Here is an 18,178-nt window from a genome sequence, read left to right as displayed (position 1 = left end):
ATTCCTGAAAATCTACTGCTGACAGGACACAGACGGACGCTCACACCTGAAAAAACTGCTTTTAAGTGTCATGTCCTCTTTTTTTTTTGCCCCTCTCACAAAAGCCAGGCAGGAACACAGGTCATGATGCGTTAGACAGAACGTAGAGGGCCTTACAGCTATAAATAACCCTGAGAGGAATCAAATTTGGAGAACCGGAGGTGGGAACTGATGAGATCACGCATACCCATACGCGTGTGGGTGTGTGTGTGTGTGTGTGTGTACTGGCACATGAAGGCACACAAAAGGCTTGGATCTGTGGAAATAGAGATGGAATCAAACTGACATCATGCAGACTGGCAGACAGACAAGCAGACAAAACAGTGGGATAGCAGGAGAAAAGAGAGCAGGAACAGGCTGAGCGCAGCAGCACGACTGAGAGGAGGGTGTGAAGCAACACCGAGGTGCCTGCCTGGAAAAGGAAGCGGGGAGGAGCAGACGGTGAGGCAGGGAGAAGGAGGATGGTAACAAGAATGGTGTTTGAATAAATGAGAATGAAAGAAGAATAAAATAAAGCAAAGATGCAACGATTTGCTTTTTTTGTTATAAATAAAAATGTAAAGTTTTGATGTACATTAAATATTTATTTGCCCAGGCAGGCTTTCCAGGGGATTGTGGCCTTCGGAACAAAAATGTGAGATTAACAGATTTTTCATGTGGATATAGTTTGCTTTCCATATGAATATGATTTAAATGTGTTTGTCTATCAGCAAGGACATTAAAATCAGAAAGGACAAATAAGCTGCGAGAAATGATTTATGTTAAACTTGTAAAAAAAAAAAGGTCACTACTGTTTTCTGTTGTCTTTGTGCCAAAACATTTACAGTCACATTTAATGAATTAGAATATTAGTTCCAAAGAGGCTTATTTGTCAGATTAAAAATTGCTTTTAAAATCAACAACCTTTAAGTAGGTATTACACATATTTTTTTTCATTAGACCATCTGCATTAGCAATATTTTGTACTGGTCTGATAGGATATTTTAATCTTAAATGCCATGTTTTCATTAACTGTAAGAAAGAAATCACCATTATCATCAGCTTTAAAACATCAGCCTGTGTGGAATTAATCTATATGTATTTTGCTTATAAGCTGAGTTACTGAAATATATGAACTTTTCATTAATATTCTAAATTATTGAATGTACTCTGTACATATCTACTGTCTTTCAGTTTATTATTAGTTAGACATGCCACATAATTAGACAGCTATTCTATTATATATTCATGCCTAAAGAAATTCTCTTAAAGCAGAGGTTTTTCTTTCATTTCTTATCTACATCACAAGGAAACAGTTGAATAACTCATGGTAAGTCTTTACAGATGAATACTCTGATGCTGTTCTACAGACAAAACAGATTTGAACTTCTTGAAGGTTTAAATAGATAGGAAAGTAAAAAACCCTGCAACCTTCAAATCAATAAGAAAATAAATTGTTCAACTTCTTGGAGAAGTTTAATGTAGAGTTGGTGCTCTGTAAGACAACCAAAAGTTGGAATTTTGTTTTATAGCCCTATTAAATGTTAAATCCAACATCTGAAAATGGAACGGAGATGTCACAACTGCATCCTAAATTAACGGGCCAGGCAGAGGAAGCAGCGATCAGAAAAGCAGCAGAACATCACCACCACTCAGTGTGTTTCAAAGCAGACTGGGTTAAATCTGAGAGAGGGGGTCAAGTTTAATTGGCTGGTCTCAGACACTAAAAGCAATTAAGGATAACTGGATATTATTTGTAGAAAAGTATTTGAAAACAATACAAACTCAAACATGAACAAAAGTTAAACTTGCAGCATCATGGTCATGGACCTACACCTCAGGCTACACCATCATCTACCCCAAAGCAGCAGATATGAAGATTATTCTTTGCACCTTTACAAATTAAAGTTCCCAGTTCCTTTAATCTGTTATTTCATACATGCAGAAACAGTTGAATCAAATTTCTTAAAATTCAGTTTTATCTGATCAGGTATGTTTGCCTTTTTCTGTCCCGTTTCCCCGACTACAGGACTCATTCAAAGCTGTGACATACAGGCACGGGTTTTACAGAAAAAAAAAATCCAGCCCACAATCATAAGTATATAAGTGTTTCAGCTGAACATGGCTGACTGACATCAAACTGATGCAGAGTGGAATAAGTGACAGACAGCTGCTGCTCGGGAAAATGACAGGCAAGTGAGACATTCACAGGAAGTGAAAAGTGACATCAGTCTGTCACCAAATGGCTGCGAGAGTTGCGGTGGTAATGGAGTCTTTCTGTAAGACAGATATTTATCTATTTACTTAATTAATATTGTAAAAAATATTCAGTTTTTCTTGATAAGAATTATTGTTTTTCCTGTGTTGCGCAACCACATCATGCTCTTGTTACTTAGTTCTGTTGCTTCGCTCAGCTTCTCCCTGGTTCCACTTCATTCTGCTCAACTTCACACATTACTCACACCCATATTGTCATGATCCATCCTATTCTGTCTTCCTTTATTTCCACATATCCTGACTCTCTCTTGCTGTCTCTCTGATGCTGACTAGAGGTCAGCAAACTGTTTCCCAAGGTTGTTCCTGCCCAGGGTCTGCCCTCCTCACACCAGGGTGGCCAACAGGATGTGACAGCTCAGTCCCAGCGGGAACCCGACAGACTTTTAATGCCTCTAATCACCAACATCCCAGGTGGATCGAACCGATGTGCCCCCTTTCTATTCGTCCACTGCGGTCCATTATTAACAATCAAAGACACGGATTGACAGACCGGAAAAAGCATTTAAACAAGTTTTTGGTTTTCATGGTTTTTATTCTTCCTCTAGCGATGTCCAAAAGATAAAAGGTTTTCAAGTTGAAAGTCCAGCTTTAAAGAGCTTTTCAGTTGATGTTTCTGACTTAAAAAATGTGCCATAAATCTAAGAGATATCACAATGTTTTTAATTTATGAGCACTCCTGTGCTGACAGTAGCACATAAAGTAAGCCATAAATGGGGTGAAAGAAAGACAAATCAAAAGTGTTGAGGAAACAACTGAATAAATCAGGAAATGGATCAATTCACCCTGGTGTTGGAGCTTCACCAGGTATTTAACATGCTGAGTTTAAGGAATCTTCATTAGTGTAAAGAGAACGTCTGCATAGTATTGCAAGAGATTAGGAAATTCTGTGGACATTACCACAAAATTTGTGGTCATTGGAGAACTTTGTAACAATGGTTTTGTAACATATTTGTGGTATAATGTTTAACAAGTTGTGATGTCAATTCTGCAGAGTTTTAAATATTCAAAAAGTCTAAGGCTGCTTCAAGTGTGACTAACCCCAAAATCATCGTATTATTTTTGCCTAAAACTGTCTCAGTGCTGACCTCACTCGGTCAAACGTTGCCTACGCAATTGAATTCTCCCATGAAATAGTGTAAATCAAGGTTTTTACCATCCTTGATGACAATTTCTGAACTTGCCCTGAAGAATTGCATGCCAGTCAGGGGTGTTAAAGATTAATTTGAATTTAGACCTAATTAATTCCAATTTCCACCATAACAAACCTTTACAGAAAGATTAAAACTTTTCCTGCTTGTGTCAAGGCCTTCAGCCAGTTTTGTTTGGAATGCAAACTGCCATGCCATGGTTTGCTAGGAAAGGAAAAACTCACAATCACACAATAATAATTCATACAGAATCCCTCACATCCTCTCCAGGTCTCACTGAAAAAATAGGCAAAAGAATTTAATTGTACCGTCAGAAAGGACACCTCAGACACAAAATTAAAAGTCACTATTTGTGACTGATGACAAAAAATAATAATAATAATAATAATAATAATAATACTTTGCATTTTTTATGCAGCTGTATAATATTGTGCCTCCATTGGCATATTTATGTAGGCATTTATCAGTCTTCCTATCCATCCTTCTCTTTCAATAACCCACAGGGTAGAGTCTGCACATAAAACAATGCCTCAAAGCTGTAATATTGTAAGTGTTAAAAATACATTTATATGATTTTTTTTAACCAAACAGACCATTAAAAGGCTCTGACAGTTCTACTTTCAGGTGCTTCTCCTGCCATCTGCAAATCAGCATGCAATCAGACCTTAAGCTGCAAGAAAGAGGTGCACACATAGTGTATTGTTCAAACAACAGTGGGAGTGTAACTGAAAGATTCCTGTGGTGTTCAATAGCTTCAGTTAGCTTAGATTCATCCATTGCTCTGAAAAACTATAGTTAGCTGCAGATTTATCCACCTGCCAGGGAGGCTTGTCAATGAAAGGGTGGAAGATACACTTCCCTTGAGTAAGTTAGCCTTTAATGACGAAGGGGCTGGCTGGAGAAAGATGATTAGAAAATTAATTATTTATCAAAATGCTACTAAAAATTTCCCCCCTGAAAACTGAAAAATTGGAAAGGAGTCATTAAGGTTTAAACTGAATATTCTGAACTTTGAATCCAGAACCTTTTATGAAGACAGGCTTGTGCGGAAATGAGCATGTTCATTCTGATGCACACAATACGCTACAATGTTTGAACAGTTTCAGCTTCTGTCTCTTTTTCACACCAGGGTTGCTGATCACTCAAAATATACAGTACAGACCAAATGTTTGGACACACCCTTCTAATTCAATGGGTTTTCTTTATTTTCATGACTATTTATAAGGCAAGAAATCCCACTTATTAACCTGACGGGGCACACCTATGAAGTGAAAACCATTTCAGGTGACTACCTCTTGAAGCTCATCAAGAAAATGCAGAGTGTGTGCAAAGCAGTAATCACAGCAAAAGGTTGCTACATTGAATAAACTAGAATAAAAAGGGTATTTTCAGTTGTTTTACACTTTTTTGTTTAGTGCATATTTCCACATGTGTTATTCATAGTTTTGATGCCTTCAGTGTGAATCTACAATGTCAATAGTCATGAAAATAAAGGAAACTCATTGAATTAAAAGGTGTGTCCAAACTTTTGGTCTGTACTGTATATATAGCAATGCTTCAGAAATCACAATAATCCACTGATGATTCATCACACTGTAATCTTTGCTGTCTTTGTTGTATTATACTGCTCTAAGAAAAGATGACCCGATATCTTCATGGTGTTTGTTGAGTTTTTCCTTCTTCACAACTCTCTTAGAAGTGTCTTAAAAGTTCCTGTTAAAGCTAAACTGAGATTTGACAACGCACGTTGTCAGCGCTTGATTATACTGATCTCTTATCAAAAATCTTAAAATCAAAGTCACATTATAAACTGTTTCTAAAACCTTTGAAACCGTTTGTGTTGTCACAAACAAAAGGAGAAGATGGCAGGAAGTGAGTAATGCAAAGAGATGCTGCAAAATCTTAGAAAACAAGATTAACAGTGTGGATGCAGATCATACAGGATGGTTGAGGGGAGGTACATGGTGCCTTGCAAAAATAATAATACTCCTCATCATCAAAATGTAATGAATTTTATTAGTATTTTAAACTATCCTATCCTAAAAGGAACAATAGAACAAATAAGTAAAAAAAAAAAAAAAAATCACCTTCAATGTGACATTAATAACCTGTACAAGCAAACTAAAACCAAATAAACCAGTGAGAAAATTAATTTAAAAACTGTTCAGTTTCAGTTTGATTTTTACTGGATAAAAGATATATTTTTATTTGTTTTGAATTAGACTTTACACTTAATTATTTTTTCACTGCACAGTGGGAGAGTGTAAACATTATGTTTATTTCCAACAAAACAATAATAGTTTTCATACTGAAATTGATAGCACTAACACAACTAATGTGAACAATATTAATAATGTTTTGGCATAAATGATTTCTATGTGATGTTATATTTCAGTACCATGGACAGAGACACAAACACTGTATTTACAATCAATGTTTGAGACTATATCCCTTCAATGTACACAACAAAATCTCAATGCAAACCTCCCGAGCCTGAAAAGGCTCAATTACACATTTTTCTGTTGTTGTTTCACAGAGAAAACCTTCACATGACCAACTAAACCGAAACTGAACTGTGATCACACTCTGCTGCTTCACAGCTCACAGCGAGACTCACAGCGAGACTCACAGCTAGCACATTAGGTCCTTGCTGCTTTCGGTGACAAAGACCCATTGTGAGTTTTTACAAATGCTCCTCATTCATCAGATATATTCTGTGGCAGTACTATGTATTTTCCAGGCACATGATGCCATTTTATAGCACAGTCAAGTAACTATGTTACCATCAGTTGTTATAATAATTCTGTATATCTCAAACATAGCTCAAAAGAAATTTTGCTTTACTATTTAATGCCTTGAAATTGGGCTCCTGTCTCTTTAATCGCTTTTGCTCTTTCCCACACTCCGCCTTCAGTATGTCATTACAACATTGCTCCTCCAGTAAACTGTACATTGAACTGAGAAGCACTTTGCATGACAAGGTCAGCAGGTGCAAAATTCCACAAGGTGTTAGCTAATTACTGCTGCCACTAGTCTGATGGAGCTGAATGGGCGCCAGGGTGGAGGGGTTCTCTGCGAGGCAGAAGCTCGGCTAGAAACTGCATCTCTGTGGAGGAGCTGCATCGAAAAGGCAGCGCTCAGTTCCACCAAGAGATTAGGCACCCCTGAATGGTTGCTACGGGAGATTTAAGGATTTCCCAAACATGCATGAAAGAATCAAAGCAACAATCCAGGTGTGTTTTTGATGAGTGACAAACATTATAAAAGGATATAAAGCTGTAAAAAACCTCTAATGCCCTCCCTCTTTAAATATAGTTTAGCTTTGAATGCAAGTTAAAGTAATATCACTATGAGATACAGTGGTTAGAACATGTCTGAAGGACATATCGGTTAATGCTGCGAAACCACCAATAATCATGCTACCATCCCGAATGGTTTCAATCCTTTGCTTTTACTGCCGCCCTCTGAATGTTCAGATGGCCACTAAAAGTCAAGATGACTTTAAAACACCCTCCTTAAAGCTCTGATTTAGGTCTTCAGCATACCATCAAGCCAAATAATGTATAGCAAGCCTCAAGGTCTCATTCAAATCATAACAGTTGACATAGAGCCATGTTTTATGTTGCAGATTTTTCTCTTCTTTTATGCAGATTGTATTGGATTATTTTTCTCTGTCCTCTCTACTTACACACACACACACACTCCAACTGCTACTAATAGGGGTTTATTTTTAGCACTAGTGAGGGGTGTGTATACACATGATGGATGATGGTAATGTTTCACGCATTTCTCGTCGAGGGAACAGAGGTGGGAGGGAGACGAAGGGGGAGAAGGTTGAAAGCAGTTCAAGGAGTCAGCCTGTAAGAGATGACACACGCTGAGAGAGTTTTCACAGCGCTGTTACGGAGGAGCGGCACAAAAAGCTAGTAGGACAGAGGGGAAGGTCATGACTTCCACCTGGAATCTAGGCTGGTGCAGCAAAGATCTAGCAGCTGAAGATCAACAGATGACTATTATTCTTTCAAGAACTTAACAGTCAGATATAAAACATATTTCTGTTACAATGCAACCCAACCCGATAAAAAGCCTAATTTATTAGCATAAATTTTCTAGTTTCTTGTTTTTCCCTCGACTTTACTCGAAAGAGGATCGGGGGATGTTCTCAAGGGAGAGAAGCCTGTAGCCACCTATAAATCATTTTGATTACGAGAAGGAGAAACTGCAGACAGCACAATGATGTAAGGGGGGTTAAAGACCTGACAAGCAGCGCAAGTGAAAGCAATGACTTAATCAGCCTGGGACAAAGTGAAATGTGAACAGCATGGAACAGATTAAAACAGTGCAAATGGTGCCAGGGAAAACAAAGAATAAGAAAGCAAGCAACAGATACACGCAGGGATTATCCAGCATACACAGAGAGCACAAATATCTACTAACCAACTGTCGCTTTTCCTTTAATAACCTGATCTGAAATGCCGCTGCTTGTGTGTAAAATTGGCAGCACATTTCAAAACAGTGGTGTTATTTTTAAATGCAAAGCTTCAAAGAGAATTTTTTTTTTCTACATGCTTTGACCTTCTGGAAGGCATTTATTTTTAGGCCACCTTTTTTTAATCCTTATTGTGAACGTGTAACGCAGGAGGTGTCAGTAGCAGACAGAAACAGATAATTCAGGTGAGAATCTTCACGTGTCTGGCGACAAAAACGAGCGTGCGCTCAGCTGTGATAAAACCACATCCCTGTGCAAGCTCGGCTTGTCCCCTATCTAGCTGTTCCTTGTTTTGTCAATGCTTCTTTTTATCACAAAATTACAAAGAAAAAGAACTGCCACAACTTTGTTTGCACATAGTCAAACAATAATATTTAATGAAGCAGAACGAAATCTGTTAAATGGATGAAAATATGTCTTCTACTTTGCTGAGAAAGTCACCAAAACACAGAGATTAAGAGCTGCTTCCTGCAGAGTTTTCATATTGCCCATTATGCACTGATATGAAAGAACACCCAGCTCAGCCGGGCACAGTGTCTCCTCCTCTCCCCCACTGTAAAGTATATAAGCTGGAATAAGTTATCCTTATGGTAATGAACAATTCCTTCATACTGTGAGTGCCATTACCACACACTGTGTTATGACTTACAACTGTGTTTGCATGCAAATACATCAACAAATGTGGATCCAAACCAAACTCCCTGAAAGCTCTTCCAGAACAACCACTGGGAGTCTATGTTTTAGACATTTTGCTTAAAGCTTAATTTTATTTTTAAAAATTCTCTAAAGTAGCATCAAGGCAAAATCGAATAAAGACTAATAGAAATACATTCAGGGGATATAAAGAGGTACAACTTACTAAATTATGAGGTCATTTAAAAGTTAATTTATTTCAGTAAATTAAATTAAAAAGGATTACACAGGGTGATAATTCAGGTAGTTATTTCTATTTAATGATTATAGCTGGGAGACAAAGTAGTTTTAAGAGTTCCTCAGAAAATAATAGCATTATATACAATCAATCAAAAAATACATTTTGAACTGCTAAATAATATATTCGTGTGCCGTACAATCTATGCACACAACTTGGTCAGAGCTCTATTTGCATGACTTACTGCAGAAATTCACCATGACATGGGATCAGCCTGTGGCTCAAATGAGGTGTTCAGGAAGCCCAGGTTGCCTTACAACAGCAGTATGTAACTTTCATAAAAATATGTTTTATATATATATATATATATATATATATATATATATATATATATATATATATATATATATATATATTTGTTAAAACTGTTGCCATATCATGACAGTATAACATGAGATGCAATCTGTGAAAAAAATTAAGTTCCCCACCCTTCTTTCTGTGATCCCACAACCATCTGTAGAAATGCACCGCTTGGTCAAAAATAACCAATCAGAGCCAAGAAGGTCTTGGAGCTGTCAATCAAGCTCATGCAAGTGAATTTATATATATAAAAAAAAACTATTTTGCCTTTTGAGTTAAATTACTGAATTTACCTTTTAATGTTTTACAGATACTTTGTATCTGCAAAAATCCTTTGATATGAAGACATAAAGGATCTGAAATATTGTACAGAACCACAGAAATTGCATAATTTTTCTCATCTTTTAGCATCGCCCTGCATGCAAAGTGCCCTAGTGACACCAACTAGACACAAATGCAAGCAAACGGATTCCTCTCTGACTAATGGTGACAGTCCTGGAGAGTTTTCCTGTCACAAATAGGCAAAAAAAGCAGCACGTCAGATACACACATACACATATTATCTCTTTCTATGCACACACATGCATGCGCACCCCCACATACACATACACAAAGCACATGAAGCTCCACATCTCTATGGTAAGACTGTGGCTCAGACTATATTTTATTCATAAATGAAAGGCCTGATAACAAAATCTCTTTGGTCAGAGTCACAAGTGAGCTGCAAAGAAAATCAACTTCAAAGTGTGAAGCTGAAAAAAAAAACAGGTTCTGAAGAAATGCGTGTGTGTTTCTGTCTACCTGAGCCAATGTGTAAATTTACACTTAAATTTACACACATTTAAGTTCAACCTACACCTTTGTAGTTCAAAGATGTTGAAGTACAACCGCAACAGAGAGGTGAAGCTACACAATAACACAGTAATCAGGTATTTGCTAATTAAAAGCAAAAAACAGATTTACATGTACACTGAAATCCAGTTTCATAACAGAAATCTGAGCTCTTCCAACAAATGATTCCTTCTCTAAAGAAAAATATCATTAATTCTTCACCTTATACATCTTCTCTGAAGTCCTTGTGAAACACTACTGTAAGCAACACTAGATTAGATTTTAAAAATTGCCATGTCACATACAATGCAGTCCTATTGAGTTAGTTGGTTCTGATTAGCTGTGCACCACTCCTAAAACTGACAGTTTAGATGAATGGTTAAATTCATGTAGATCAATCCTGAAAATGATTATCGTGTTAATTTTCACAACACATTATAGAGTCTGTTATACATTTATTTATATATTTTAGTAAAATAGATTTTAGTTTAACAAATGTATTTGCTTTTCAAGACTGTACAAACCATAAGTCACAATAAGGGTGAAAAAAAAATTTATATCACATTTTATGTGGTGCAAAAACTTGGCTTTGTTATAAGGGTGTCTACACTTTTGACTGTGCATTTGCTCACTTATTTTTTTGTTAACATACATTTTCAGATTTTATTCATCACATCTTTTAACCTTGGGCTGAAACTTCTTCCTAATGCTCACATTGCATGAGAAACTGTAATAACAATCAGTGGGGAGTTGTGACAAAGACCAAAGATCCTGCGGAAAAAAAGAGGCACCTGCTCTGGACGTTCAGACTGTTTATTTTAGATAAGAACTCAGCTAAAAGGCTAACACCATGATAATACCCTAAGAGGTGGCATGTGTGTACATATTTGTGTAAGATGTTGCACGTTCTATAGTTGTGTGTGGGGAAGGAGAAAGGAGTTAAGTAGCATTCAGAACATCCCTAATTACACTAAACAGAGCTTGTCCCACTAATATGCAACATAAATAGTGCTTTAGGGCAGATGAGGAGCAGAAAAACACACATGCACGGATTGACTGGGCTGTATTACCCTGATGGAGACTAATAAATCAAACTAATTAGTAGGCAAAGTGGGATGAAACAAAGGCAGGTAATTATATTTGATTGTGATCAATAATGCAAATACAACATTAGCTACACAAGATTAAATTCCTGACCTTAGGTATTTTTGTGGGGAAGACAAATATTTGCAAGTACTAATTAAAGACAGGTGTAAATATCCTGTGCTGCATCAATCAGAAGATAAATGGATAATTGGAAAACCAGGGAATTTTTCAGACACCTTGGACTAACTTTATGTAGTGAGGAAAGGTGACAAAACCTATTACTGACAGGGGAGTTTCATAATGTCATGGTTTTTTTTTTGCACAATTTAAACTTCTGTTACAATCATACACCTTTTGACTACAATGTGTATTCTGTCTCTCCAGGCTCTACGTAAATGGCACGTCCCTCAGCACTTCTGTACGGCCAAAAATGCCACAATTCTCAAATACCAAAGTCTGAATGGCCTTGATGAAATCCCTATGTAGCAGAGCCATTATACAGTTCAGCCCTCCCTGGCTCCTGCTGCACTGAAGCAGACATCTCTCTCTTTCTCTTTTTCTCTCCATCTCCCATTGGAACAGACACGCAGGAGCCAGTAGTCATGGTAACTCCATTCTGGGTAAACTTAAGGATGCGTATGTGCATACACACTGTGTTTTTTAAATAAATACTTCATGGATGGGATTAAATGGGTTTGGTGACAGCGGTAGCTGGTTAGCTGTTTAAAGAGCGAGTAGTTTGTTTAGCAAGCATAATGACTAACTCCAGTTGCATTTGTGATAAAGTGTGTGTGTGTCACTGTGTGAGTCTATATGTAAAACACCCACCAGATGTCAGATTTTATTATAGCATTTTTTCCACCATGCCATACATCTTAACAAGCAACAAATGGCAAATTACCCCAAGCTAAGAATCTTTCAGTTTATTTCTTCTCATTATAAGAAAACAAACATTTGTCCTTTTATATTGAACATATTTTTGAAAAACAGTTTCATTAGGAAATATCATAAGCTGCACGGCGGTTCTGGTGGTTAGACTTGGTGCATTACAGCAAGAAGGTCATGAGTTTGACTCTCAGCAGGGGCCCGTTCTATAAAGAATTTGTATTGGGTTTTCTCTTACGTCTCTTTTTCCGCCTTCAGTGCAAGGGCATAAATGCTTTTGAAGTCTGTGTGTAGAATAAATATTTTTGCACTGAACCAAATGTCAAGTTAACTGGTACTGGGAATTTGCCTTCGATATTAGTGCACACAAACTGGAGGATTTATCTCCTGAGTTTCTCTAATGGTTTTGTTCAGGGTGTATTTTGCCACTCATTCAGAAAATGGTTGGAAGGGCAGCATAGACAGCAACATTTAGGAATGCATCCTAATTTCTCTAAAGAAGTTTTTTTTTTTTTCTAGCACCAGTTGTCATTAGCCAAATAGGAAGATGAAGACTTAAGACGTCTTAAGTTTGAAAGGTTTGTTTGTCTAAGTTACAAACATTCACAGTAAATTGGTGAAATGAAAATAAACACAATATATACAATATTTCAAATGAAGATCATTGCAAACTATAATATAAGAGGCAGTGATCTTTTTAGTCTTATCTCCCCACACTTTAACAAGTGAAGATCCATTAATGTACCACGACAACATCCAAACATGTGCAGGTTTCATGTGTTTTTATTTCAGAATAAAGAGAAACAGCAGAGAATGAGTAGACTGAGTTCGTTATCCAAAACTCCCCATGATAATAATACAGGAATGGCTTGTAATCACTGCAGGCATTAAGCTCATTTTTAATCAGCAGACTGCAAAGATTTCCAGCTTCCTGTGGTAGAAGTGCCGAGTGAGTGACAGGTATGGCAATCCATTGCATCATATATTCTTGCGCTTTGCGACGCGATAGTCTAATAATGCTGTTATGTAGGCCACCAGGGATTTAACAATCCTACTACAAACTATATACATATTACAAGGAGAGCCAGGTGAGAGGTAAAGATTGAATCTTTTATCTACTAAGGAAGCAATTATTTGTTTTCTTACAATTTCAATAAAAGCAATGTCGGCAGTGCCATGTTAAGTTCAAACTGGATTTTTCATCTTAAAGTGAAGTTTAATGTACAGAAATTATATTTATTATCCTCCTGAGACCCAGAAAAAAAAAAGTTTTTGAATTTTTTTTTTTTTTCACTACATGACTCTTTGGAGTGAAAAAACATCACTACAATTGAAAAAGTTTCAAAACATGTTATTATTTATTTATTACAGTATGTCCTTTGGAGAGGACATCGGGACTCTATTGTGGCAAATATGAACACATTTTGAGGCCCAGGATGTCCTCTCTAAGGACCAACAGGATTTAACACAGTGGCATGTATGGTTTCAGAGTTATGAACAAAAAAACCTATGTCCTCCACAGAGGACAAAAATGTATTGCTGGGTCTTTATACATAGTGCACTCTGTGTGAGCCTTCTTATGGCGAAGAAGGTGTTTTGTCGCTGTATTGAGTGGTATGTTTTCTTATGAAGGTAAGATACCAAAACCTTACTGAACCGTGACTTTGTGTGCTGTTATGGCCCTATTAGATGATTAAGTAGTTAGCTACTAAACTAAAAGCCTTATATTGCTGCATTTGTGATACATCTTATGTATTATAGTCCCTATCCAAAACTTCTATAAGAAAACTCTACTTAAAAATAAACTTCTCCAACTTTCTTATGCACATGTCTAAGAGTTTAACAGAGACTCACCTGAATGTGACTATTCTGTCTTGAGTGGTTTCAAATTGTAATTTTTTGTCCCCTGAGTTTTTATTTTACAAACCTAGCTTTGAGTGAATACATTTGCATAATGATGCAGCAGCAATGTGCGCAAAATATTTTGAAGAGATACATTTTTAGATGACAATTTCTGTCAGAATTATTGGATAACAAATGGAAGCTTAATAAGTGAGTTGGAAGGAGGTTGTATGTAAATATTTTCAATTTATGACATCAAAACCTTATCTGCATAATATGAATGTAAGTTGAATGTAAGTTCAACTTACACTTACAATACACTTTCCCAGTACACAGTGGGAAAGTGTACTGTCACTTTCCCATTTATTGGGAAAGTGACAGTACATAAAACTCATGACATGAAATAATCACAATAATGGGTTCACACAGATGAGACTAGGCAAGATTTTTAGGATTTTGAACTTTCTTTTTTCTCTTCATAAAAAAAAGATTTTACAAATCTTTTACAAAATGTCTTTGAAAATCTGAAGTTCATGTAAAATAATCCAGGACAATCTTTGAAATACATTTCAGTCTTTTTGTTTGTCTAATCTAAGGAGGTATTAATGTAAAAAAAAAAAAAATAGGAAAGTCTTGAAAATGTTCTTGATTTAAAAAAAAAAAAGAAAAAAAAAAAACTTTTATGCAACATGATCACAAAACAAGTACCAAAAAGCCGTCTGGCCATCATGGTGACACATGAAGTAACATCAGAAAAAGTTAACATTAAAAACAGTTATTATAGAGACCCTACCAAAGAAAAAATATAACCCCACTGAGTTCTAACTCCAGGAAACATTTCACACATTGACATGGAGAATTATTTCTTTTTACTGAAGCAGATAACCAGTTTAAAAAAAGAGTAAATGACCTACTCAAAGTAATCCACAACTGTTATTACTGGCTCTATAACAATTGTCCTTTTTTTTTAAAATTACCAATTATTTTCTTGCACTGACAAACCACAAACTTTTTTATTTAAAAACCTCCCCTGTAACCTACACTGGAGTATATTTAAGTCCAACACCCTGCCACTATGATAAAACTGAGTTACTGTCTAGGATTTAGCTAAAACATTCTCCTTCATAGTAATAGCTTTCACTTTCTTCATCTGATAAAGACTTGTGCATGGACTAAAATTATATTAAATTGTTTGAGTTTAGAAAATACATGTCCTTTATTAGTGTATTAGTAGTATCCTGAGCACCGTCAAATCGTTGGCATCAAGCAAAGAAGACATCCAAGGAGAATGTAGAAACTACTAAAATTGGTTTGAGAACTCTCCAATGAATTATTAAAAACTGGAAGGAGAGTGGGCAACCATCGCCTTTGAGAAGGAAATGTGGTTGGAAAAAACACTGAAGGAATATGATTGTGATCACTTCTACGTTTGTTGATATTAAGTTGAAGAAAAACTCAGGACTTTATTTAATAGTGAAAGTCAGAACATTTCCACACAAACAATGTAAAGGGAACTCAAGGGATTCTCGTGTAGCCACGAGAAATCCACTAATCAGTGAGACTAATTGGAGAGAAAAATTACAAATTGCAAGGGAGAATAAAGATTGGATTATAGAGCGATATAAGAAGGTCTTGTGATCTGATGAGTCCAGATTTACCCTCTTCTAGTGATGGGCACAGCAGGGTGGGAAGAAAGGCAGCTGTAGGATGTTCCCATCATGCCTAGTGTCTAAGACTGTGGGTGCAATGTTGTAATCTGGGGTTGCTGCAGTTGGTCAGGTCCAGCAACATTATGAGGTCAGCCACTACCTAAACACTGAGTGAGCAGGTTATTTCATAGACAAAGTCTAGACCTTGCAAACTCAGAAAATTTTTACCACAACACCAGACCGGCGGAGATGCAATCACAAAGCTGCTCAGTGTGGAGAAGTTAACAATGAGCAGCACCAGGAACACATGTATTAACTTTTGGAGCAGAATGACGGTGATTTCACAGCCCTGCAAGCACCACGTCTCTCTAACGGACACACACACAATGAAGAAGCAAGAAAGGGTGCAGCTCTGCTCAGTTCTGTCGGCGTTACTGTTTTGCGCAGGAAAATATATGTCCTGCATTACTACTAGGTTATATCCTTAAATCTTTTGCATCTTGGTGGTCGTCCTATTGTTTCTGTTCTCCTCTGAACACATAAAAGGCAATCACATAAACTTATTTCATACTTTATTAACCAGATGTTGTCAGATAGCCTGGGGACCAGTTCTAGTTGAGGGCAACTAAGAAACTATTCCATTTGTATTTCAAAAGGTATTTCAAGCCTGAAGCTAAAACATTTTCCTTCATAGTAATAGCTTTCACTTTCTTCATCTGATAAAGACTTGTGCTTTGTGACAGAAAAACTTTGACAAGAAAGATTGTCTCATTTTAATGCAACAAAATCTTGTGACTTGAGAGCTTTTTACACCTCTAATATAAAACAATTGTAGACTACATACATGTCCGCTCTTTATATTATTGGGTGTGTGGCTCTAGTAGCCATCTGTAAATAGGTGGACAGTAGGCAGCAAGAAGAGAAGAGGAAACACAAAAAGCAAAGGGTCCAGACAGAATCCCAAGCCCAGGACAGCTAAATCGAGGACCTTTGGTGCCCGAGCACACGGTGTGCCAAACCTAACCAGCTGATCCAAACGCCTCCTCAACTGTGATTTTATTTCCATTTAGTTTTATATTATCACTGTTTTCATCAAGAATTCTTCACACTTATGCACATATGTCTAAGTGCTGCTTTCACAGCACAAACATGAGGTAATGCAAATGCCAAAGCTTGAGCAGAAAAGATGAAAAGCCGATGTCGAGGTGATCAGCATATTTGTTGAGTTCCCATTCGCACACTGATCTGTGGACAAGGTCATCAAAATACAGCTTCATCTCTATCCTCAAGATTAGCTTCTGAGATTCGGTAGAACAGCCTTTTGCTATTGTGATTTTCTAAAGACGATGTGGTGCAGCTGCAGCGCTTAATATTATTCTGAAAAGGTAAAAAAAAAAAAGGGCCTAAAATTGTGCAGTAAGATGTCAGCGTAAAATGTTACAGAAGTTGTTTACCAGTCAAGGACACTTTACTTGGCCTCAGGTGGACATACTGGGATTTAAAGAAATAAGATGCTGAAAAAAATAAAGAAATTTCTAATCTACTTTCAACTTCTTAACTGTGGTAATCTCAGTTTGCAGATTTGCATTATAAAGTTTTCTTGTTAGAGCTCGAAAGCAGAGGAGGATGAGGATGTGAGAGTTGTAGTCACACTGAGAGCTGGATAAACGACAGGTTTTTTGTTTTTTTTTACCCCTCTGAGACTTCCTCAGTGGAGGTGGGATGCCACATACTTTCAAAAAGAAGGCAGGGGGAGAGAAGGACAGAACAGTGAAGGAGGAGGGGAGTCAAAAGAGAGATTGAAAGAAGGAAAGAGTGAGTCCATTGAAGCCCAGCAGCTTTCTGATCCTGTCTCTGCATACTGAGAGCTGATTCAATTAATATGCATAATAGGAAAGCAAGTGTGAAAATCTACTGTAAAATCACAAGAAGAGATCTAGTGTATACATAGTGCAGCTATTAATGACTAGCATCTTTAAGCTGTTTGATGTCAAAGCTTTGTTAGTCTCACAGCCTGGAGATGAAACAAAGCACTCAAATGGACTGCAGACAGACGGATGCACACACTCTCACTCTTTGAAATAAAAGTACACATGCTTAGAATGTTTGCCTCTATTAACAAGGCTGCAGACAATCTCAGCTACAGAAGCAAAGTGATCCAAACATCTCTGCTAACTTTAGTAGTCCACTTGAAATCAAGAAGCAGACAAACTGGCAAACCTCTCAGTGTTGAAAATCCAAGTTTTTTTGGGTGCCTACCTTGAGTGAGCGTTCCCATAAGAAAGCGGTAGAAATACCGAGCCACCTTGGTGAGCTGTCTCTTGCACCTTTTTCTGCACTGGCTCATCTTGGTGCAGCAGTGGATGTGTGTGATGATAGTGGTAATCACTGGTGGTGTTAGTCGGCTGATCTGTCCAGGGAAGCAAGCTCCCAGGGTAGGAGAGGAGGAACGAAGGACCGGTTAATGTGAGTGTATGGAAGTCTGAATGCTGCTGCTTCTCTCCCTTCTCCTCACTCACCCCTTCTCCTTCTTCTCAGTGTTGTCTTCTCCCACCCCCCCTTTCCTTCTCTCGGTTCTTCTCTCCACCTGTAGGGCGCTCACTGTCAATCAGCAGGCAATGCTCTGTCTCCTCCCCCTTACGGTCTGAAAAACCCTTTCCTGGCCTCTCATTGGATGGCAAATGAGTGTGGCGGAAAATTACGGACCGGCACACATAACAGA

At 37.3% G+C, this 18,178-nt stretch overlaps 1 protein-coding gene across 3 annotated transcripts in view; it reads right to left on the bottom strand.

Moving 5' to 3' along the window:
- The window catches only part of kcnip2 (potassium voltage-gated channel interacting protein 2), a 95,111-nt gene that overhangs the window by 32,542 nt on the left and 44,391 nt on the right, over positions 1–18,178 (bottom strand). Inside the window, exon 1 of one of the 3 annotated variants that reach the window (XM_005800410.2) lies at positions 17,716–18,015. The exons of the other annotated variants lie outside the window; for them this stretch is intronic. Within the exon in view, the coding sequence (XP_005800467.2) occupies positions 17,716–17,803 (88 nt within the window). The 5' untranslated portion in view covers positions 17,804–18,015. Of the gene's footprint in view, positions 1–17,715; positions 18,016–18,178 lie in introns of those variants that run through there. 3 annotated transcript variants of the gene reach the window in all.

Source organism: Xiphophorus maculatus, chromosome 22 (assembly GCF_002775205.1).
Source record: "Xiphophorus maculatus strain JP 163 A chromosome 22, X_maculatus-5.0-male, whole genome shotgun sequence".
Taxonomy (NCBI): domain Eukaryota; kingdom Metazoa; phylum Chordata; class Actinopteri; order Cyprinodontiformes; family Poeciliidae; genus Xiphophorus; species Xiphophorus maculatus.
Note: the sequence above shows the minus strand (reverse complement) of the source record. Positions and strands in the feature narration are given on the sequence as shown.